At 34.5% G+C, this 24,282-nt stretch overlaps 1 protein-coding gene across 3 annotated transcripts in view; it reads right to left on the minus strand.

The window, feature by feature from the left end:
* The window catches only part of LOC117330379 (carbohydrate sulfotransferase 11-like), a 28,679-nt gene extending 11,038 nt beyond the window's left edge, over positions 1-17,641 (minus strand). Inside the window, exons 1-2 of one of the 3 annotated variants that reach the window (XM_033888621.1) lie at positions 17,298-17,641; positions 9,589-9,787 (exon numbers count right to left, since the gene is read on the minus strand). In XM_033888621.1, coding sequence (XP_033744512.1) covers positions 9,589-9,624 — 36 coding nt within the window. In that variant the 5' untranslated portion in view covers positions 9,625-9,787; positions 17,298-17,641. Of the gene's footprint in view, positions 1-6,787; positions 7,040-9,210; positions 9,326-9,588; positions 9,788-17,297 lie in introns of those variants that run through there. The other 2 variants (XM_033888619.1, XM_033888625.1) reach the window with 2 other exon arrangements.
* Between the last annotated feature and the right edge of the window lie 6,641 nt (positions 17,642-24,282).

Raw genomic sequence — 24,282 nt, forward strand, 5'->3', positions numbered from 1 at the left:
ATGAATAATTTGGATTATTTAAATGTATTGTTAGAAAAACGGATCCTAAAAAACTGTTTCCATAAGACCATAATTAGGAGTCCACTTATCTAGGTATGGTATACTTGCAACGACTTGTCTCCCTCCCTTACCTGTATACCCCTTAACACCTAGCCGTTAAACATGCCGATAGCCCGTATTCCCTGCGCTATATAATGGTATTTAAATGGAGCTTCCAATGTCTATCGTTCTCCTTGTAGAATGCGTTTTATTCAATCCATTATATCGTGAACAGCACAACTTCTAGTTAAATTTAAATGTTAATTTAGTACGGGTCAGAGGTGTTGTATACCATAGGTACATCTTGTATTCCTGATATTGTATTCCTGACGTTATTCTGACAGTTTCACTACTAAAACATATTACAGGTTTTACAGAAACTCGTGACCAAGTGGCGGAGTGCTAGTAGTAAACTGTGGGGACAGCTTTAACATTCGGCCACCGCGGTCCCTCTACATATACACTGATGTTTGCATGTTATCTATTAGTCTATCGTCGAGTAACACTCATTAAAATAATGAACATATATATCAAATAAAGTCCGACTGAAAAATGGAAATGATACATTTTAACTGTAACAGAGTTGTATGAATTTCGGGATGGGATTTTGAAGGTGCAAAAAACATTGGAAATGTAAACAAGGTAAGGTTTAACACGGCACCAGTCGTGAAAGTACAATTAAATTACAAGGCATACTAATGAATAACCAACCCTTACCATCAAATCTAATTAACACTCATCCCGTGTCTAGAAATTCCTCGATGGTAGTTAGATGTTGCCGCATCGTTTTCCGTTTAAGATAGTGTCACATTCCTATTCACATGGTGCTACATTTTCAATGTGAACCGATTAATACAGTGGAGTGTGTGGCCAGCAAAATATGTATCTGTTATTTCTGAAGAGAAGTCCTTTGTGAGCAACAGTGTGGGCGACTGTATTCCCCTATGTACTGTTTCAGAAACTTTATCTACATTATCCTTTGTGGGCAACTTCAGCAGTCTTTTTGGGCAGATGTATAGGGCATCTTTATAAGTATAACCGAATATCTGAGAAGACAATATAGATGGCTGGATCCTACATGTTACTATAGGTTATGTCGATGGTTGTTGGCTGATTGGAGGACAGCCTCTGTTACACAGACCACCACATTCTGACTTGCGAGTGTGTGTATGTATATGTTAGAAGTGTGGAAATTTTACAAAGGAACTTTGCAGTACTTGTATATGGTGTAACTAAATCATTTATGTACATGTATGATATATCGGGTGTCTGTTCCGTGTTTTACATCAGTGCTGTCAGTCTTGTTACAGGGGTTCGAGAGATGCGGGTTAAAGATGACAATGGGCTGTATGTGAAACACAATGAATTCAAGTTGGATGCTGAAATGCCTGGTGGTTCCGTTGTTGTCACCATAATTCTCGTTTTGAGAATGTGACATAACCCAGATTTGATCCATATTTGAATGTCGGATGTCGTCGATAAAACAGAACACAATCCTTCCCCGATACCGTAGTCTTATTTGTACTTGTTAAAGGTTTTTCCGTGTAAGTTTTTTAAGTTCATATTTTGTCGGTGTTTAATCGAGATCAAAGATAGATTACAAAAAACGAGAAAAAATGAATGAATTGACCATCGATTGTAACATATTCTAAATAGTACAATGTAATGTCCAGTCAACTATAGTACAAAATAATGTTATGTCAGATATAGTACAAAAGATTTTTACGTTAGAAATAGTACACAATAATATTATGTTAGATATAGTACAAAATAATATTACGTTAGATATAGTACAAAATAATGTTACGTTAGATATAGTACACAATAATGTTACGTTAGATATATTACAATGTAATGTTACGTTAGATATAGTACACTGTAATGTTACGTTAGATATAGTACAATGTAATGTTACGTTAGATATAGTACACAATAATGTTACGTTAGATATAGTACACAATAATGTTACGTTAGATATAGTACACTGTAATGTTACGTTAGATATAGTACACAATAATGTTACGTCAGATATAGTACACAATAATGTTACGTCAGATATAGTACACTGTAATGTTACGTTAGGTATAGTACAATGTAATGTTACGTTAGATAAAGTACACAATAATGTTACGTTATATATAGTACACAATAATGTTACGTTAGATATAGTACACAATAATGTTACGTTAGATATAATACACAATAATGTTACGTCATATATAGTACACAATAATGTTACGTTAGATATAGTACAAAATAATGTTACGTTAGATATAGTACACAATAATGTTACGTTAGATATAGTACACTGTAATGTTACGTTAGATATAGTACACAATAATGTTACGTTAGATATAGTACACAATAATGTTACGTTAGATATAGTACACAATAATGTTACGTTAGATATAGTACACAATAATGTTACGTTAGATAAAGTACACAATAATGTTACGTTAGATAAAGTACAAAATAATGTTACGTTAGATATAGTACAAAATAATGTTACGTTAGATATAGTACACAATAATGTTACGTTAGATATAGTACACAATAATGTTACGTCAGATATAGTACCCTGTAATGTTACGTTAGATAAAGTACAAAATAATGTTACGTTAGATATAGTACACAATAATGTTACGTTAGATATAGTACACAATAATGTTACGTTAGATATAGTACAAAATAATGTTACGTCAGATATAGTACACAATAATGTTACGTTAGATATAGTACAATGTAATGTTACGTTAGATATAGTACACAATAATGTTACGTTAGATATAATACACAATAATGTTACGTTAGATATAATACACAATAATGTTACGTCATATATAGTACACAATAATGTTACGTCATATATAGTACACTGTAATGTCCTTTATTTCTCTATTTCTGTGGGTAAAGTTGTGTTTATCTGTTATACAGATATACACACTTTTGTGGCGGATTTTTACAGGCGAAATGTAATGTAACTTACTTGTGGGGGAAAAAATTACTTTGAATTTATGCTTTGTTATGTAATTGTTTTAACTGTTCTAGAATTATTATTAAAATGTCACTTATGGTGGCCATTTCAATGTCTATATGCATTTTGTTATTTTTAAGTTTGAGGAACATAAAAAACTTTATATTATTTCTTTATTTCCTCCAAATTGAAGAGTTACAAAAAGGAATATACATTGTTGTCAAAATACAAATCAAGTGTCATCAATTGGTAATTGAATGAACATACACACATCAATTAATTACAGAGATGACGGGGTAAAGTAATACATTATGAAATAGTTACATAACTACAGAAAGAAAGATCACGTAAGTAGCAAATAATACAAAATCATTACAATGCATGTGAAGCCTGAGGTTTCCAGCGGTTGAGGAGCGCCCTACTAGCAAAGTCATCTCAGGCTTTCACACGCATTATTAACACACACGAAGGAGTGATCTAATAATAATAAATAAATAATTGATAAATCAATTAAACAGTTATTAACTCGGCACTACTCATATAAAAAAAACATTTTATGCCATACGTGTATTACACTATTAATGCTGATATAACAGCAACATTTTGTCAACAAAAATAGCACTATGCAGTACAAATATCACATGATCAGCTGGACTTAATCTGTAGGGAAGATTACCACCAAGTAGTACATGAATTAAGTTATATTCCGATAAGGAATGTAAGAACATCTTTGAAACAGTTAAAGGATTAAGGGTCCTAGGATGAGCATCAGATCGGACAAGAGCCATGGTTCCGCTTTTCATTCTCTTACATGCAGAATCTGTTCTGTCTGATGAACACAGTTTAAAATTAAAAACACCAGGCTGAGACACAGAGTTGTTGATTTTATAAGCACTGCCTGCTAATGTATTTTACCGGTTTTGATTTACATTAAGAATATAGTCGACAGTTATTACCCGATTCTCAATTTAAGTTATATTAAGTATTTTAACCGTCTTTATGAAAAAAGAAACATACAAATGCTGAAACCTGGTAAAGATATCCCGTCTGGGGCCCCCTATTCAAGCGTCCTCTCGATCCTGATAGTTTGTTGACGTCTGTCATGGCGACTGACAGCTGTAGGTTAAGAGATGCATTGGAAGATCTTGAATTATTAATGGAGAATATGGAGATTACACAAACACTGAGAAAAGAGACAACCATCCAAAGAAAAAAGGGAAAGCTCGTGTCAACCACAAACATCCTCTGACAAAACAGTATTTACACAAGTTGTACGATTCGTTTGATACTTAAATAAATTCTAAAAAATTATTTAATATGTCTTTTGCAGGGACTCACATCCTGCAGAAAAAGCGATGTCAACTTAATTTAACATTTGAATAAATGTATACGAATCAAAATGCATTGTTCATTGAATTGTTACAGCGGCAAAACAAGGATAAACAATTTGTGTTGATAAAATGCCTTCCATTTTTTATTCTTCCTTCTTTAAATCATGGAACAGTTCCTTAAACAGAGAGTCAGGTAATAACTCATTTATTCAACGGTATAGGAGGAACAATCAAATCATTGCTCCGATGTAGCAGGGAAGTGCTATGGAGCTGTTGCCCTAGGCCTTCGGCTTTTTTTGCTTTTTTTTTTTTGTCATCTGAACAACGTAACCTTCATCAAATAAAATTGTATGATCAGAGAATAATAATCATTTCCCTCCTTGAGAATGCCACAGAGAAATCTCAAGCTCTCTTGATGATAGTCTAGATCGTCTGGAATCGAGGGTTAGACGATCAAGGATATTACACCTCGGACTGAACGTTTCTCTGCCATTCAGGTTCAGGTTCTTTGGTAGATTCCCTCGTTGACTTTGCGAGCCACCACTACAGCTTATGTAGCCGTATGTAATTGAAGGTAATTAAAAGTCTATACAGGTATGTACACTTCCGGACTTATTTACACTGGATTAAAAAATAATAAAATTGTTCAGTATCTCCCTTAAGAGTGGTGTGATCATTTTAAGCGATAATAGCAAATGATTAAAAGTCAGGGGCTGGGAGGTCTGCCTTTCTCCTCTATATCTAATTCACTGAGCATCTTCAGACGTTTTAGAGGGATTTCTTGCAGGAATTCCCTGCTGTACAGTTCAATTTTGTGAATCTCATCTTCAGTGAAAGGGTAGGGGGAATTATATTACTAATAGCCTTATATTTTATCTGTTTGATATTTCTCTGTCAGCCCCTAGGCTGTGACAGATATCACGTGTTGCGTGTTGGCAACAATACAATGATGTCATGTCGTCAACTTCCTTTTTGATTCATTTCAAAATGTTTTATCAAATCGAGCGATTGATGGGAATTGAAGAACAGGTTATAGAGATGTTTCTATACAAGCCCTTTCACTTGGGTTACCGGCAATTCAAACAATAATAGGATAATAATTGAGCCTATAACGTATTAACACACGGGTGAAATATTGTATAATCTTTCTTTGTTCATTTTTCTTTAAAAAAAAACATTCAAAGTTTGGATAGACGGCTCTAAAGAATTTACTCGAATATATAGGTATATATATCAATACAGCTATCAAGTCTGCTACCATCTACGTCATTAAGTCGGTACCTCGACCAGAGACTTGTATATCACAATATATACAAGTCTCTGCCTCGACATCATAAACACTCGCCTGAAGATGGCCTCCAAGTTCAAGCCTGAAAACATTAGAGGAATTTCATTTCCCTACCGTGTTGATTTTATCTATTTGCACTTATAGTAATGCATATACGAACCTAGGGTGTATGTCATTTGAATCGATATGAATCACCTCGCTATACAACACTGAACGTTACACAATAAAAGATAGAAAGGACATTGTCTTATCACAAAACAAAAAAGTTCTAACAAGAGATGATAGCTGTAAGAGTTTAAACTAAAACAAAACTGTTATACCGATAATCAACCAAGTTGGTAGAGCGATAACGACGAAAATCTATTTATAGAAAAAAGGGATGATAAATATTAATGTAAAAACATTTTCATCATCGATTCAGCATGCGTGTACCCTTAATTATTGTGATATATCAACAGTTAAAGCATATACAAATAAGATTGAATTGCCCAGCTGTATAGCAGAACAAATATTAAAGATCAACAGAACAATCTAAATAGTATCATACTGACTAGCCGTACATTAATCATAACACACTCTTGGTTAACCTAGTCATTGGGTATAGAATAATCATACAAATTATACACATGATCATCTAATTACATCTGGCATTCATTGATGATCCAGTACTCTAAAAACTCGTTAGTGTATCAATGGCTTCTTTAACTCAACACTCAAACTTATTAACAAAGCTAAAAATCACCTAGTAAATTAATATTTAGAATATTTTTCTTCATACGTATTTTCAAATTCAGTTATCAATAATAAATTTCAAGATAGAAATCCGCTTGTGTATACATAATTATATCCAACTTAATTTAGCTTTGTCACTTGGTAGGGTATACATGTAAATAGTAAGGTTTTATAAATTTGAAACATAACAAGTATTTGGATCATTGGCTGAAAACTTCACTCCATACATTAAATGTTAAATATAAATTATTTATTTGAATAATATTGTTACACCAAGCAATCCTCCATCAACACGCCCACGCCAGATATCAAAATTAACCAGGCAGAACTAAAATGAACGTCGTCAACTGAATTATAATATTATTAGATTAGACCATGCATAAATAGAATAGTATGATGGGTGAAAAATAAGCATCCCTTTACCTTGAGAGGGTGACAGGGAAGTCCCCAGCCATCCGGATGATCTTAACCATGTCATATTGGGGCGATATAGGCCAATATCAAAATGTGAATGTCCATAATGGCACAATTAAGTTGGTTTTGCAACCTGTACAACGTATGATATGGTTGAACGGTGCAATCTTCTGATGCATTACAACCCTAATACGTGTCCGTGTAAAGTAGGGATACCAGTACCTGTGTAACGTACCCGTACATCCACTTCAAGACAGTCTGTGTGTATCGACATGAGCCGACAGTGATAATAAATATAATTTGTTTGTTTGTTTGTTTTTGTTTAACGTCCTATTAACAGCCAAGGTCAATTAAGGACCATCGGCCTACGGTCAGTACCTGGCAACTTCCCCACGTAGGTTTCGAATTCGCAAACCAGAGGTGGAGGGCTAGTGATAAAGTGTCACCTTAGTATCAGCCGGGAAAATGTTGTATACAGTACGTGAAATTCGCCACGTGATACAGGTGAGATCACAGGCGCTTGCATAGAAAATATGACTTTCAATTTTTTTTTGATATGACAGTGGTATGTGTAATCTGTTAAGTACAAGCTTCAGATTAACATATTACACATACCACTGTCATATCAAAAAAAAATTGCAAGTCATATTTTCTATGCAAGCGCCTGTGGTGAGATCAGGTAGTCTAGTAGGGACTATTATTATCTAACTACCAGACGTAAACCTTAACCACTCGGTCACCGCGGCCCCTGATAATAAATATAAGGTACATAACTTTTTTATGATTGTTGTAAAATTAATAAAGTTTGATTTCATTTGCATTTGTATCTGACCAAATCTAAAACCATAGTTCAACACTACGGTCCATATAGGGGAGATAAATTCGCTTTACTTACTTCAATTCCTTGGTAGTCGCTAAGAACAAATCCAGACAGATATACACGGTTGTGTCGAGTTTAGAATTGTGGCGACACCCAGTATACACCATATGTAACTGTGACTACAAAGAATGTATATGTAATAATATGAAAATAGCAGTTTCGCTCTAATTGGTATACAAAACTTAAGTTCACATGCTCAAGAACAACTCTTCAAGCCAAGGGTTAACTTGAATATTTTTTTATTCATAGGGACCTGAGAATTATTTACACTCTACGTGTATTTAGACCCTCTCTAGTGTGTATAAAACATTATCAGGCGTTTTGGGGGACTATATTAAAATTCGATAAAAAATGATACCCCCCAACGTTCATCATATGCCATAATGAACATCGTGTTTTGCACTGTGGTGCATTATAGATAAAAAAAAACAAGTTTACAATACATACACATACATGTACAACACCTACACTTCGGACAAGCGCCATTAACTATCAAAAATAAGCTAAATGATCCAGTACTGTGCTAAAAACCAGAGATAAAAAAATTATCATAATATGTATATATGGATAATGGAGTACATTTGTAATGTACATTTGTAATGTATATATATATATATATACTCTGGAAGACATGGATGTAAATTATTAATGAGTTAAAAAGCAAATGAAAATAAGTGCATTGCAAATTAGTTATCCTTACTAATTCCAAACAAAAAAAGGAAGCCAATTTTAGGTGTTGTCTGTACGACTGGCAGCTAGATAATGATATTAGTCTCTACTACACTACCTGATCTCACCTGTATCACGTGACGTATTTCACGTATACTAGCGAAACGCGGGAAAGTTTAATTATTGATGGACTCTCTCTTAAAAATGATTACGTCGCTGCATCACCAAATGGTGACGACATTTTTTTCTGTTGTGGGCTGATTACGTACATGTATATCTTTAAGCCAATAAAAATGCTTGTGAAAAAAAAAGGTAAAATTCATATCGAGATATTAATCATAAATGACAGTATCACTGGAATTACTGGTCGACATCGATTTAAGTCGTAATGACTTCTGTGAAGTATCTTTAGGTTCGGCGATGATATTGTGGCGGTAAACGACTTCATTCCGGTTGGGCAATATGCATATTACCTGAAGTGTATATTCTGTTCGGGTGTTACTGTGCTCACCTCTGATCTTGATTTAAAGACACTATCTAAAATATCTGGAACTACACAGAAACCATCAATGGAAAGCATAAACAATTGCGAAACAAGTTGTATCAACTTATATAAATCACTCGTGGTGGCCCGGACGGAAGCGCGCGAGGGGTCTTACTGTGAGAGGAAACAGGAGTACCCGGAGAAAAACCCATGTGGTCGGGCAGGTGACCCCATACCTTTTCACGTCCGATAGGGAAATCGAGCCCCTGCCACCCAGGTGACAGGCAAGTGTGTTACCACTGTGCCACCCGACCACCCAATCGCCGGTTAGTAGTTTTACGCCCTTAGATTAGCGAAGATTATATGAAGACGAGGATATAGTCCCAGATCATGACTTACCTTAATTTCAATATTTGACCAATATTTGACCAATATTTCATGTATGATAGTTTGCCTCCCAAATTGGCAAAAGAAGGGTAATAGCATCTACTCCGCTCTCCGATACTGGGTCCCGCCCCTCGACCGAGAGGGGGGGCAGGGGGGTTTGGGGGGGGGGGGGGGGGGGGGGATGGACTGTTGGGAAAACACCACAATATGACATGACTGTAAATACAAATGTAGCGTACTTTAATTTAATTATGTATCGTATCCAACTAGCTATATTATCAGAAGCAGCATTTCATGGATTAGTAAAACTATTTGCAAAAGTGTTTTGTATCCAGTTACCAAACAAAGAGTTGTTGAGACTATATGGTGTAAATTAATTCATATTCATACCTGGATTTGGGTGTTGTCTTCGTCACCGTGTGTCATTTTTTCTGGCAGGAGACGGTCGTTTCCGCCTTGAGGATAAGTGGTCTCCCGGAATCGGTTGCTATGACTTTCCTATCGTTTAGTTGGCTGGACGTGTTATGGTATCAGTAAGCATTACTATAGTCCAGAGCACTCCGTACCATTGGTCTACCTACACCACGATCTACAAAATAATAGAAAGTTGTCATATGATATACTTTTAGAAAACTTGTATTTATTAAGGTAGATCAGGGCTAGGGTAGACCTACTTATGGAATATTGGTCGTAATAGAAAAATGATAAACAAACTGGTTTAGAATAAATTCGACGCAAACTAGGTTCGAAATTGCAGTGCAATATTCGAAACACCGCAAAAGGTTATCTTTATAAACATTTAGTATACAATGATAGGTTTGCATTTTTTTAAAGGAAAACCTTTAACCATAGGTACAAGAAAAGTATATCAAAATTAAGATTGTCATCACATCAGCTAAAATTAACAGTGGAAGGTATAACAATACACTCAGAGAAAGTATGGTTTGTACTTCATGTGAGACATTGAGGATGACTATTGTTCCATTTTAAAGTGTCCTTTTTATGTGTACTAAAATACCTAGAGTATTCAAACTCATTCAGTAACTTAGAGTAAAAAATATCAAAGAGTTAAATAATCCATTCTACATTTAAATTTTCGGTACGCACTTCTTTGTATTAGGTTGTAACCCTGGTAAATACTAGCTTTAATCAATGTAAATAAAACAAAGTCATGGTATTTTGTAATAAAAAGTGAACATAATCATGTATTCGTAATGCACAATGAAACTCTAAAAATTGTAGAAAATTTTACTTACTTAGGAAAAACGTTTAATTACAATGGCGACTTTGTCAACGCGAGGTGTAGATTGATTGATCAGGCACAGAAAAAACTTTCACTTCCAATAGATATACAATTAAAACTTTCCGATTCGTTAGTAGAACCGATTCTATTATATAGATCGGACATATGGGGATTAGAAAATTTGAAAATGACTGAACAGGTTCATCTTAAGTTCTGTAAAAGAATTCTGAAAGTCAGGTCTACTACCCCAATTGTATTATCTATGGCGAGCTAGGTCGCTTACCATTAGAAATAAACGTTAATTAGAATGGCAGGCTTTTGGAATAGACTGATAAGCAACGGAAATAAACTAAGTAGTATTTTACTCCAGTTAGCGTTACATTTGCAAAATGACGCTGCTTTTTCGTTCAAACGGGTTAGATATTTACAAAGTATTTTTACGAAACTGGATTTTCCTTTATATTTGATAACAAAATACAAATGCCTGATAGATTTAATAAATATGTTTTCAAATAACGACAGATTGACCAGTTTATACAAAGATGGTTTTGTGACATTGCTAACTCACCTCGTGGGCAGTTCTACTCTATTCAAAAATATTTGTAAAATGTGTCAGAACATGTCAGAACATGTCAGAGCACTTATAACAAAACCCCGTACTTCGAATTTGAAATTTCCAATAGAACCAGGTAGACTAGATGTTACATTATTTCTCGAGAGAATCGTTTATGGAACTTATGTGCGGGAAATATTGGGGAATGAAGTTAATTACCTTTTGTTTGCAATAATACTTCTATATCTACCTTGCGAAACAAATTTATTCCTCGCTTTTATTATACAAACCCAAATATTAACAAGTTAAAAGGTTTTTTGTCCCTATGCATCCAACACGTTTTGACAGGTTTATCTATTTTTCTAACCAAAATGTCTCCTCTTATGTAATCGAACTTGATGTTAATGTTTATCTGATCGGATTTAAATAAGAGAGTGATATCCATTTATAAACACTCTGGAGATTTATATTAGACGAACTATATACATAATCATTATACAAATGTATATACTGAATGTATGCGTGTGTAGGCGCGTGTTTAAAGTATCTAATTATATGCATTAGTATGTATAGTTTGTATGCGCACGTGTGTACATGGATGTGTGTACATGTGCATATGTTGAAAGATAAAAATTCGCTGAATCAATGATATGTAGATGTATTTCATTTCTGGAGAGCTCTAAAATCAACTGTTCATTCTATCAAATGTATATGTTTACATCACTCCCTTCTTCAGCTTAGTAAACTCTGACTGCGTTAAAATTAGCGTAAAGCAGTGAAAAAAGGCTCAGCGGATTAATAAGCGCGGGAATCGGTAACATAATCATGACGTCGTCTCTTTGTGACGTTACCGGAACGTCAACTAGACGGCGCCATTTTCAAAGGACTGGTCAACGCAATTTTAGCGTTTTCTCCTGTTACCCGATGATCTCTGTACAAAGTGCTAATGGCAAGTGAGTCTTGTTGAAAACGTAAAATGTATCAAACAAAAATATTGAGTTGTTTCTTTTCATTTTGTAAACAATACTGGTGTCTTTACGTAGATTCACTTGAACTATATTATCTTAGCAACCACGCCTGACGTAGCTACCAACTCGCAACACATCACGACTTGTATTTTCTTCGTGCGATATTAGGCATTGAACGGTGTTTTTTATTGTGTTTACGGTGGTATGAATGCAATGAGATACAGACATATTCAATATGGTAGACAATGTCTGTATCCCATTGCGTTCATACCACCGTAAACGCAATAAAACACCGTTCAATCCCTATCTGTTCGCTTCCTCATGTAACACATATTTTATGTGTCTGAGTGTTTAATAAAAATCTTAAATATATTGATGTCTTCGGCTGTGTGTGAGAGAGCGTACGTGTGCGGTGCGTGTGGGTTTGTCATTATGTTGTATCAAACTTAAACAAGTGGTATATTAACTAAATATAATTGTACAACCAAGTACCAAGTCGTAGCATGTCAGTATTAGTAGGTACATGGATTTGGTTGTAATTTGTGAATTGAACTTTCATGCATTGTGCATACGTTTACGAGGTAGCTGTCTGTTATGTGAGATCACTCTCCAACTGTGTCTATGAAGTATTATATATATAGCACGTTTGTACTGAACTCATGTGTACCTAACGGCTTCAAGGCCCAGAAATAAGCATGTACTGAAAGCAAATATAACATGTTTCAAATTACAAAGCATATACAATGTACGTGATATCCTAGACGGCTAAAACACGTCTTACTGACCAAGTCTGTTTTCTGTACGGATTAGAATCTATTCTCGGGATTTAAATAACCACAAATATTTTGATTATATATATGTCTAGTAGTTGTCTGATTTATATGTGTGCTTTTAGAATGCTATGGAAGTTTAATGGTATTGTGAATATATATTCATTTATAAGCAGTACAATCGTTTTAGTAATCAAGTTTCCAGACGGGACAATTTCGTACAGCAGTGATTACATTAGTAAGATCATATAGGGTTCAGTTTAAGTTTTAAAACGATTTTTTTTTCTATACCCCTATCTGCCATTTTGCATCGTCTACACAGCATATTGCAATTGATTTGTGGATTCTTTAAAGAAGAGGGGTCGCGGTGGCCGAGTGGTTAAGGTGTCCCGAAAACCCACGTGGGGCAGTTGCCTGGTACTGACCGTAGGCCGGTGGTTTTTCTCCGGATACTCCGGCTTTCCTCCACCTCCAAAACCTGGCACGTCCTTAAATGACCCTGGCTGTTAATAGGACGCTAAACATAAATAAACCAAACCAAACCTTACAGAAGTCAATACAAAATGTTGCAATTGTCTTCTAATACAGATATATATTATGTATCTCTCACGACGCTGGTAGTGCTAGCCTTGCCTGTGATACAGCTCAATATATTTAGACCACAAGGAAAAAGAGTGCAGGAAAACAGAGAATACCGACACAATGACGAACTTAAAATTCTATAAAGCTCTATAAATTCCATATCATAAATCATAATGTTTATTCTAAAATATCATGTTTAGATATGATTAATGGTAGCACAGAGCGCTGTTTGGGAATTGGTCGACGTGTACAAGTTTACGAAGATATACCCAATACAACATGATCTAGCTTTATTTCCGGCCTATATATGCTTTAGCGTCTTAAGGAGGACCACCCCTTTGACCTGTTAGGGAAGTCTTCTTTCCCGATTGGATCGTGACGTTATTGTCCTACATTAGGTTTATTGATGTGTTTATGGTAAGGATCCAATAGTAACGGTATAGATTTGTCTATGATGGACCTTAGTTCACCGTGATATCCAGGTAAAACACTCGAGGGTGTATGTATAAAGGGAGAAAACTCACTAAGAATATATACATTGTGTAGATACAACGTTAAAAGTATTTTCATTTCCTTTTTCTGACATTTATTGTCGTTAATAATGACAGAAGTTTGCAAGCAACGTAATGCATAGCCTATATATTTTGCTTACATACTGGAGTAGATTCTGATTAGATATTGATGTAAACTCAGGTACAGAGATTATAAACAGACAGATCAGACACTTTCGGAGGAAGAAGAGACAAAAGATAGTTCGGTGAATTACATGATTGCATGTTATAAAAAATGAGTTTTCTTATCTTTCTACGTTCTTTTATAGATTGCAGATAAATTCCTGATATAGTCGAATTTTACCTGTAAAAATGGACAACTGCAATGATTCTGGCTGCTTCATATTGTAAGTTTTCAATAAAGTATATGTCTTCTTCGTTGCAATTATCCCAAACCTCACAAACATATTCTAGAAGGGGCCGAACGTACACCGAGAATAATTTCTCTAGATTTTTTCTATTAAGATTTATCTAAGTTTCAGTTGATATGGTCAGAAATGAGATTAATATTGATTAAGTTTTATGTGGATCAAAAGTCATTCACCAAAGTGTTAACCGTTCTTAATCAAAATTGATCACTTGACTTAAAATTATTAAAAATATTACCAATTCTCTTACTGAATGTGTTAACACAGTATCACCAGCGAATAGCGGAGTAACTGATGGGAAAGTATCTGAAATATCAGTAATGTACACGAAACCCTGAGGAACACCAACTTTGAGAACAATTTCAGAAGACGTACTCTTTTTCATAACAACTGATTGTTTTCTTTCATAGAGGCAGTTTTGTATCCATTTCAATAATTCCGTATTTTTCCTAATCAAAAATTAGTCCCCTGTACCAAACATGACCGAAAGCTTTTGATAAAATCACAAAACATAATCGCAAGTGTTCTTTGTTTTCAAGCGCATTAAAAATTTTGTGGTAAACCTCTGATAGTTGAGCAGAAGAAAACCAAAGTCCATACTGCATTTTATACAAGTTTTGTCAACAAAGTACGTATTTACATTCTTATATGCATTACGTTAAACAATCCTGTACAGCTCAACAGCGTAATTGGTCTGCAGGTTTCAGAGTTACCTTTCTTGTAAAGTATACTACAAGAGGAAGTTTTCAAAAAGCGGGAACTAACCATACATTAAAAGACTAGTTACATATAAAACCAAAATCTGATTTACCGAAAGTTTTAACATTTCATTGTTTATTCTGTCTATGCCTGAAGCTTTGTTTACTTCTAAGATTTAAATGATATCTACAAGTTCCTGGGGAGTGGTGTGTATCTCACCAATGCTAGAGTCTGCTCTCATGTCTAAATAAGGCAAGAATCAAGATCTGTAACAGACGGAAAATATCTGTTAAGAAATTCACATTTACTATTATCCTCGTATACTTTTAGATATAGCATTAACCAACAAGGGATACCTGTATGTTACCTTTCTTTGATTGACATTCGCATTATCTTACAATAAGTTCTACTATTATTATTTGATGTGAAAGCATACACACTTTATCATTGTATGATTGCTTATAATACATTGTATACGTTATCAACTTATCACCAACTTGTATATTGATTTGACGTTAAAATACTCCTGAAATAACTTGTGTGGACTATTGCTACACTTTTACGCGTTTGACATGAAAAAACACCGTCAAATTTACAAGTTTACGTGTATGGTATTTAAATCTTGGACTTTCGACCGTAACGATAAATGGGAAGTCGCGGGATAAGAGTAACATGTAAGACAGACTTACCGAGAAGCGAGGGATGCATCCGCCATTTTGTTATTCTCTTCGTAACGTTTGTGACGTAGTCTACCGTGTTTTAGGTGCAGTCAATCATTTTGTCGAGTATACAAATCGCCTATCAACACTACAGATGTTAAAGTTCAGGCAAATAGCTGGTTCTCCAATGGATATACACCGGAACAGTTAAAACTATTCACGAGATACAAAAGGTGGAGATTTCTGTAGATGTCCTGCAGAGGCATGTCAACATTTTGACGAGGCGACTACGAGGGTTCTCTTTCATTGATAAGGTTTTCCACAAAGTGTATGGTTTTAACTGGTAAACTTTGTTAGTACTTTTGTTCTTCACTACTGTGATTGACACCATAGTGACTGACTTAGAGAAAGTCGGTCGAACTTGGCAATAGAAGTGTGGATTAAAACGAACGTCCACAACAGGATTAAAATAACGATAAACTGTTAATTTCTAGGTACAAATGATACCCAATAAATAGTTCTCGCTAGTATTGAGGTTTATGGTGTACTGAGGTTCATATTGTACTGAGGTTCATATACATGTAGAACTGTATTTCATATCGTACTGAGGTTCATATCGTAGTGAGGTTCATATCGCACTGAGGTTCATATAGTACTGAGGATCATATAGTACTGTATTTCATATCGTAGTGAGGTTCATAAAGTACTGAGGTTCATATAGTACTGAGGTTCATATCGTACTGAGGTTCATATAGTACTGAGGTTCATATAGTACTGAGGTTCATATCGTACTGAGGTTCATATCGTACTGAGGTTCATATCGTACTGAGGTTCATATAGTACTGTATTTCATATAGTACTTGGGTTCATATCGTACTGGGGTTCATATCGTACTGAGGTTCATATCGTACTGAGGTTCATATCGTACTGAGGTTCATATAGTACTGAGGTTCATATCGTACTGAGGTTCATATAGTACTGTATTTCATATAGTACTGTATTTCATATCATACTGAGGTTCATATCGTACTGAGGTTCATATCGTACTGAGGTTCATATCGTACTGAGGTTCATATAGTACTGAGGTTCATATCGTACTGTATTTCATATCATACTGAGGTTCATATAGTACTGAGGTTCATATCATACTGAGGTTCATATATCGTACTGAGGTTCATATCGTACTGGGGTTCATATAGTACTGTATTTCATATCATACTGAGGTTCATATAGTACTGTATTTCATATCATACTGAGGTTCATATCATACTGAGGTTCATATCATACTGAGGTTCATATAGTACTGTATTTCATATAGTACTTGGGTTCATATCGTACTGAGGTTCATATCGTACTGAGGTTCATATAGTACTAGGGTTCATATCGCACAGAAGTTCATACCGAAATTTATACATTGTAACTATATATGAGTTTGACTATTGGTATCAACCGATTATAATTCGAAGATTATCAGGACAGAGCCAATGTAAAATACAGTTTGGGTTTATTTCATTGCTAATACATATCTATAACTGCATTGTATTTCCGACGTCATATATACGTTTAAACTATAATGGCATTGTCGACTCGGCAAACAATGACCATGTATAAGATTTGAGAGAATAATTCTACTGTGAAACGTTATTCACAAGACACACATCATACTTTCATTTTACAAGGAAATAAAAACAGAAGTAATTGCCTACCTCTTTTAATCTTCGTGTTGATTTCTTTTCGCCTCGGAGGTGCTGACGTATATTTCTGCGTTATGTCCGGTAAGTGCGCGGTCAAAAAACAGTCCGGTGACTTCTCACATTAATATAGCTGTGGTTGGCTTTGTGATTTTAAGACGTGGTTTACGAATGCTCCAGCTTTAGACTTATTCAACAACCCGTCTAGTTTAGTTCGTGCTGGGATCTGAAATCAATATACGTTGAATGAAATGTAAATCAAATACACCTTTCGTTCAGCCCCCTGGGGCTTGTTAGTTTATGCAGATACTGTAGACCAGTTTGTCTACTTTTCCGTTTAATGGGTCAGCTGTAGTGGACCGGCGAATATTACGGTAAAAATAGAGCTGGTTCAGGTACAAAATGAGACCACAATATCTGTCCATATGATAGCCAAAACCAGACACGTCATTAAATGACCCTGGCTGTTAATAGCACTTTAAAGCCACAATTGTCATACACCAAAAGAAATGTTTACATTTCGAGCTCTTTACTACGGAAGAGCATTAGGGCCATGAAGCAAAAAAAAATTCATTTTTTCGTGTTAATAACTCGAAATTTCGACTTACTAACTCGAAATTTCGAGATAATAACTCGAAATTTCGACTTAGTAACTCGAAATTTCGAGACAATAACTCGAAATTTCGACTTACTGTAAAGTAAACTGTAAAGTACGGAAGAGCATTAGGGCCATGAAGCAAAAAAAAATAAATTCATTTTTTCGAGTTAGTATATATAAGTCGAAATTTCGACTTAGTAAATCGAAATTTCGAGTTAGTAAGTAGAAATTTCGAGTTATTAACACGAAAAAATGAATTTATTTTTTTTGCTTCATGGCCCTAATGCTCTTCCGTACTTTACAGTTTTCAGACTTAATACATACATTGTATCTAACAAATAATCGCGAATCAAAAACTGGAGGAAAATGTTTATTTATGACAGTATACGGGAAATTCCCAAAAATAATCACTGGGTCCGACTGACCAAGTTTCATTGCGAAAACGTCTCATAATGCAACGGGCGGGTTATCAGTCTATACAAAATGGCGGAACGTCGAATGCGTGAGCCTGCCAAAACACAGACAGCTTCTGCTAAAAAAAACGTAAAAGGGACTGAAATCGGCAAACTCGAGTATCTCCTTAGGAAAGGAAATGATTCGTTGGAACTTAGCGAAAGAAGAAAAGGAACTCCGGTCCCTATCATACCAACATCAGAAGAAGTACTGTTAATATATACTTTTTGTTGTCTGTTACTTAAGTAGTTTTCTATCCAGGACAAGAGGTTACCCGAAATACCATATGATTTTAACTTTATTAGAAGGCCTTTGTGCCAGACTCTGTCAAAGGCTTTAGAAATGTCACAGAATATCATACAAGTATGTTTCTTTTCTTCTAGATTTAGACAAATGTTATGGTAAATTTCAATTAGTTGGTATACAGTTGAATGACCAGGCATAAATCCTGCTTGAAACTGGTAAAATAATGCATTTAAAAAAAAATTATTGTGCAAGTGTTTAAAAATTACCCTTTCTAACACTTTCCCAACAGTAGAAAGAAGAGATATGGGACGATAGTTTGTTATAGAATGCCTATCTCCTTTTTAAAAAAGAGGCATAACTTTAGCTATTTTCCATATATTTGGAAAGATACAAGTAGATAAAGAAAAATTCAAAAGAAGTTCAAGTGGTTTACAAACTGTATCAGCAGTGTATTTAAGTATATGATGACTTATACCATCTTCACCTGAAGCTTTACCAAGCTTTAATTTTTTTAAAACATCACAAATTTCATTAGAAGTAACTAATAAAGAATTTAAAAAGCTGTTAGTTTTCAGTTCTAAAATAGGCACTTCAGTATTATCATCATCAATATTAGTAATACTACAAAAATATTCATTTAGTAAATTTGACTTGTCTTTATCATCGACCGATAAATGACCAGAGGTTGGGTCTAAAAGAGTAGGAATAGATTCTGACCCTGAATTACCTATAAGTCTCTTTATTAATTTCCAATAATTTTTAGGATCACCTGAATAATAATAATCAATTAGATCACCTACATTGTCATAAAATGATGATTTTGCAATTTTTTTTCATGTTATTTACCTTATTCCTCTGTTTTTTAAAATGTGTTATGTCCCTTGGAAGCTTGGAATTAATCACAATTTTTCTCAACCTATCACGTATTCTCATATTTTTTTTTTCAAATCAGAATTCATCCATTGCTTATCTTTGGGTCTAATAGTAACATCTTTATTTGGTATGCATATATTAGCAAAATCAAGGAAAACTTTGGTAAATTGTACACTTGCAGAATCAACTGAATTGCAATTTGAAAAAAGAGTATTCCAATCATATTCCCTGATAAGATCATTAAATAATTCAAAAGTACCTCATTTATATAGCCATACTCGTCTTCTATAAACAGGTTTAATTTTAAAAGGAACTTCAATATAAGCAACACAAGCTTCATGATCAGTAAAATCTTTATCAGTTTCAATAACAGAAGAGTTTATACAAGGGAATCTGATACTACAATAAAATAGGAACTTGATCTTGTAGCACCTACTCGGGTAGGTTCCGATATTACATTAATCAAATTAAAAGTATCAATAATATCTGCAAAGACATGATTTTGAGAAATTGTTAACAAATCTACATTCAGATCTCCTAACAATATAACATTATCAGTAAGGTCTTTAGCATAGTTTAAAGAGATACGAAGTATATTACAAAAATGATTAGGCATGATAATTAGACAGATAAGCAGTTCCTATAACGAGTTTCTTACCTTCAGGAAGAAGCACTTCAAACCACATAACTTCAAGCCCAGGAATTTCTAAATCAGTTAATCTAGTGACTTTAAGTGTATCATTAATATATACATGTACCATTATACCACCCCCTGCAAAATTTCTATCAAGTCTAAAAGGGGAGAAAACCATCAATAATCAATACACTCGTCGGTAAAGAAGCATCAAGGTGTGTTTCGGTTAGGCAAATTATATCAATACTCTCCTGCAAAATTTTCTATATAATCGATTTTATTCCGTATACTTCTGATGTTTAAATGAAAAATTGAGAGTTCACCTGGTCCAGGACCAGGATTTGATTCAATGTCCATATGTTGTAGTAAAAGCAATAGCAAGATTAACATGAAATCTATATTGTTTAGATGTGAAAGCAAAATCGTATTCAATAAGCTTGCAAACTTGGTCAAATTTTGTTTTAAATTTTTTGTGAAAAAAAAAACAAGAAAAATGTATAGTAGGAGAAAAAAAGGTATGAATATTTCAATATAAATCTACCATAGGCTTTGGAATAAAACGTACTGATTGCCACTATATGAGACATATAGTCATTACCCATTTTCAAAGATATAGACTTGAAAGATAAAATTGTGGCAATTCGGAATGTATAAAAGGAAATATGCATGTGAGCAGCAGAAGATCTTGAACATGATATGTACATCGAAAACAAAAACACATATACACAAAATTTGAAATTTGAATTCAAACAGAATCACATGGAAAAAAATATATTCCATGATCTTATTTGATGTATACATTTACAAAATGTTTAGGAACAGGGAATTAAGTTTTGTAATTATATTTCAATCCGGTGGAGGAAGTATTATAATATTCTGAGAGTTTCAATTACATATATATGTTTATGAGAATTTCATCAAAGTATTTTTTTTTAATTTACAGATAAGTTTCTTTAAAAGTGTTGAAATGATGATACATATACATTTTGTATATTTATTTTGGAAAAACACTTTATCCATATAAGGAAGGTTACATACAGTATATAAAATATAAATTGTGAATATATGATCAATATTTCATTAAACTTATTACAATTATGTCACGTGAGTGCTCTTGGCCAACACAGAACAAAAACATGAAATCTATCCACTGTTGATAACTTCCTGCTTGTACAAAATGTCCATCACATCCCGTGCGAAAAACTTTCTCCTTTAACACACTGTTCTTTCTTGTATATTCGTTTCCAGTCATGCTATCGTCTGTGTCAGCCAAGACCAGACAAGTGAATTTTCAATATATAAGAATATTGACAATAAAGTTCAAAGATTCATTAAAATATTACTTTACACGTGATTCATGTATCACTTTATATATTCAAACACATTCCAATTTTATACTAATTATTGTAGAGAAAAAAAAAAATTTACATAATAAACTGCATTACTGACGACTAATAAAGTGGCACAGTTTAAAAACCGACAAAAGGTATAAACTTACTCTTGTCCTCAGGATCACACGACAACACGACACACCTGTACTTGGATGTTTATAACTTCCGGTAAGATATCAAAAACCAAAACGAAAGTAGAAATATTCTGGAAATGCTTTGGAATACATTCGGCTCTTTCCGTAACTATATTAGGGTTACGGGAAAAGTCGAGCACTACAGCACTAATTACCTCCGACAGGTACTTTCAAGGGAAACAACTCTCATGGGAGTAACGACAAGTTGAAAGAAATAACAACAATAATAAAATAGGTTTTCGTTTTTTGTTGCATTTAGATGAAATTTTGTGAAAAGAAAGGGTTTCACTAACTTTAGTAGGCCTATAATATTAGTTTTTTTCTTCTTTTTCCAACTACCTGAACTAGGTTTGTTATTCTAATGAAAAGACCGTGCATGCGCAGTTTAGAACGACTTTGCCTAGTACAGGCAGAGTAAAACATACATGGTAGGTCGGCCCACTCGTGGTGACTGCAAGACGTCACAGTTACAGGTATGTTTACTTTTAATATAAACCCATAACTACACTACAAGTTTTTAATTGTAACTACATTATACATATATATATTTGTATATATAAATATACACGCAATCAAACTGGTTTTTAAGGCAATTTGGTCCAGACCATAGCAATAACACGTGTATACTGGCCTAACGTGTTTGGCATGCGCGCGCATATCCACACTTGATGTAAACATTTTCTTATTTACAAACTTTACACAAGTGTAGATGTGTAGGGAGCCATATACATTTTTAAGCGTGTCTCATTACAAATGTATAATCATGTGTCTATTTTTTCAGAAAGGAAATAAATTAAACATTTTCATTTACTCTATATAATTTTTACGAGACCATAAGTTGTATATATCAAAATAACACATGTATGCTGACCTAAATAAACTTGTTTGGCGTGCGCACGCATATACCATGCACGTGATGTAAACATACATGTACACTGATTCTTATTTACAAATTTTACACGTGTGTAGGAAGCCTTATTAATGTCTAACCATGTATACAATGTATATACATAATTTAACAATGTATCAGTTCAAATATAGTACATGTACAATGGATCTCGTTTCAATATTTGTATTGCAATGAAAAAATAGTTAATAAATCGAAAGTTCTTTACAACTTATATACACGTGTACAATAAGTATATTTCTAACTATACTCACACAGATCTACATATTTATTTTCAGACTGCGTTTTAACTACATGCATTACCATATACGTGTGCGTGTACACTTTATTAAATAAAGTTCAAAGAAAATTGAAATATTTATATATAATTTACTAGTCACAAGGCAGTTTTTTTACCATTTCAAATTAATTTCCGTCACTTGGAACGTAATCCGGTACAATACTAGCGATTGAACGCTTCGAGTTTATTACTGTTTTAGGTCCGTCTGCTGTACATTTCGCGAATATACGACCGTCGCGTGTCCAAAAAGATTTCGAGTCTGTTTTCTGAAGGTGACGAAGTCGGTTAAGTTCGTTCACTATTGCCTGGCGTCTCTTTGTTAGGGATTCCACAATCATCGTGCCATATTTACGTACGCATGTTCGCGGTCGGTGTATCTGATGAACCGAACTATAATGGATGCTTTCCCGTCATTGATGACCCAAGGAGATGACATCTAGATATTGGTTTCGGGTCTATGGTGATATTTAGATGCAGGCGCGTAGCCCCGGGTCAAGCGTGTATCCCGTTTATTTATTTATTTTTTTGTTTTGTTTTTGTTTTGTTTGTTTTTATTTCTTCCGGATTGTTGAAATCCCTGCCAGGCATTCCGATTCAGCAATTATATACTTATGTCGTTCAGCATCATGCGCAGGGTAAAAACCTATCTGATGTCTACCATGCGATGTGACCGGATGTCGTCGCTTGCATTGTTGCATGCATATCGAGATTTTGATGTAGACCTTGACTTGGTGGTGTCCAGGTTTGCTGAAACCAAAGCCCGGCGACTGGGTTTCATATTTCAATGAATGAATGAAAATTAATGAATGAATTGACACAATATCTCATGGAAATTGAAAGTTGAATAAAAACCGATTATCACTCACAAAATAGACGTATGTCTTGTTTAGTTGGACTAATGAAACTGCCACCAGAATACTGGAGATTACTCCTAAGGCCTTCTATAAATCAAATTTTTCCTGTGGGATACCCCCAGACACCCTAGCGGGAGGGGGAAGTATCCCCCTCCCGTGCCCACCCCCTCCTCGCGCTGCGCGCAGCGTACACTTCCAAACAGGCCTAGCTACGCGCCTGAGATGGGTACTGCAAACTTTACTGATGGCTTCAAGAGGTTTGAAGTTTTTTTGGATCTTGACCCGAGGGGACGGGCACATTAACAGATTTCAAACACGTACGTCTGGAATGTTGTTCATGTTAATCAAGAGTATCATGATTTTCTTGTTGGAAGCGGTTAAGCTTTTCATTCAAAAGTTTAATTTCCCCTTTCCTGGTGGGATATTTTGGATTTCGGATCCTCTACATGGTTTTCGGAGCATTTCCTGGTCATAGATTCAAGCTTGGGGTCATTTGATAACACTTCAGTCACTACCTCCTCAACATGGGGTTTCAATCTAGACGATAGAGTTTTGGCTATAATTGAAGATACAAGTTTGCTCACTGGTTCTGTCAATGCATCTACAATATCTTGGAGCACATCTGGATCA

The sequence above is a fragment of the Pecten maximus genome, chromosome 7 (assembly GCF_902652985.1).
Source record: "Pecten maximus chromosome 7, xPecMax1.1, whole genome shotgun sequence".
Taxonomy (NCBI): domain Eukaryota; kingdom Metazoa; phylum Mollusca; class Bivalvia; order Pectinida; family Pectinidae; genus Pecten; species Pecten maximus.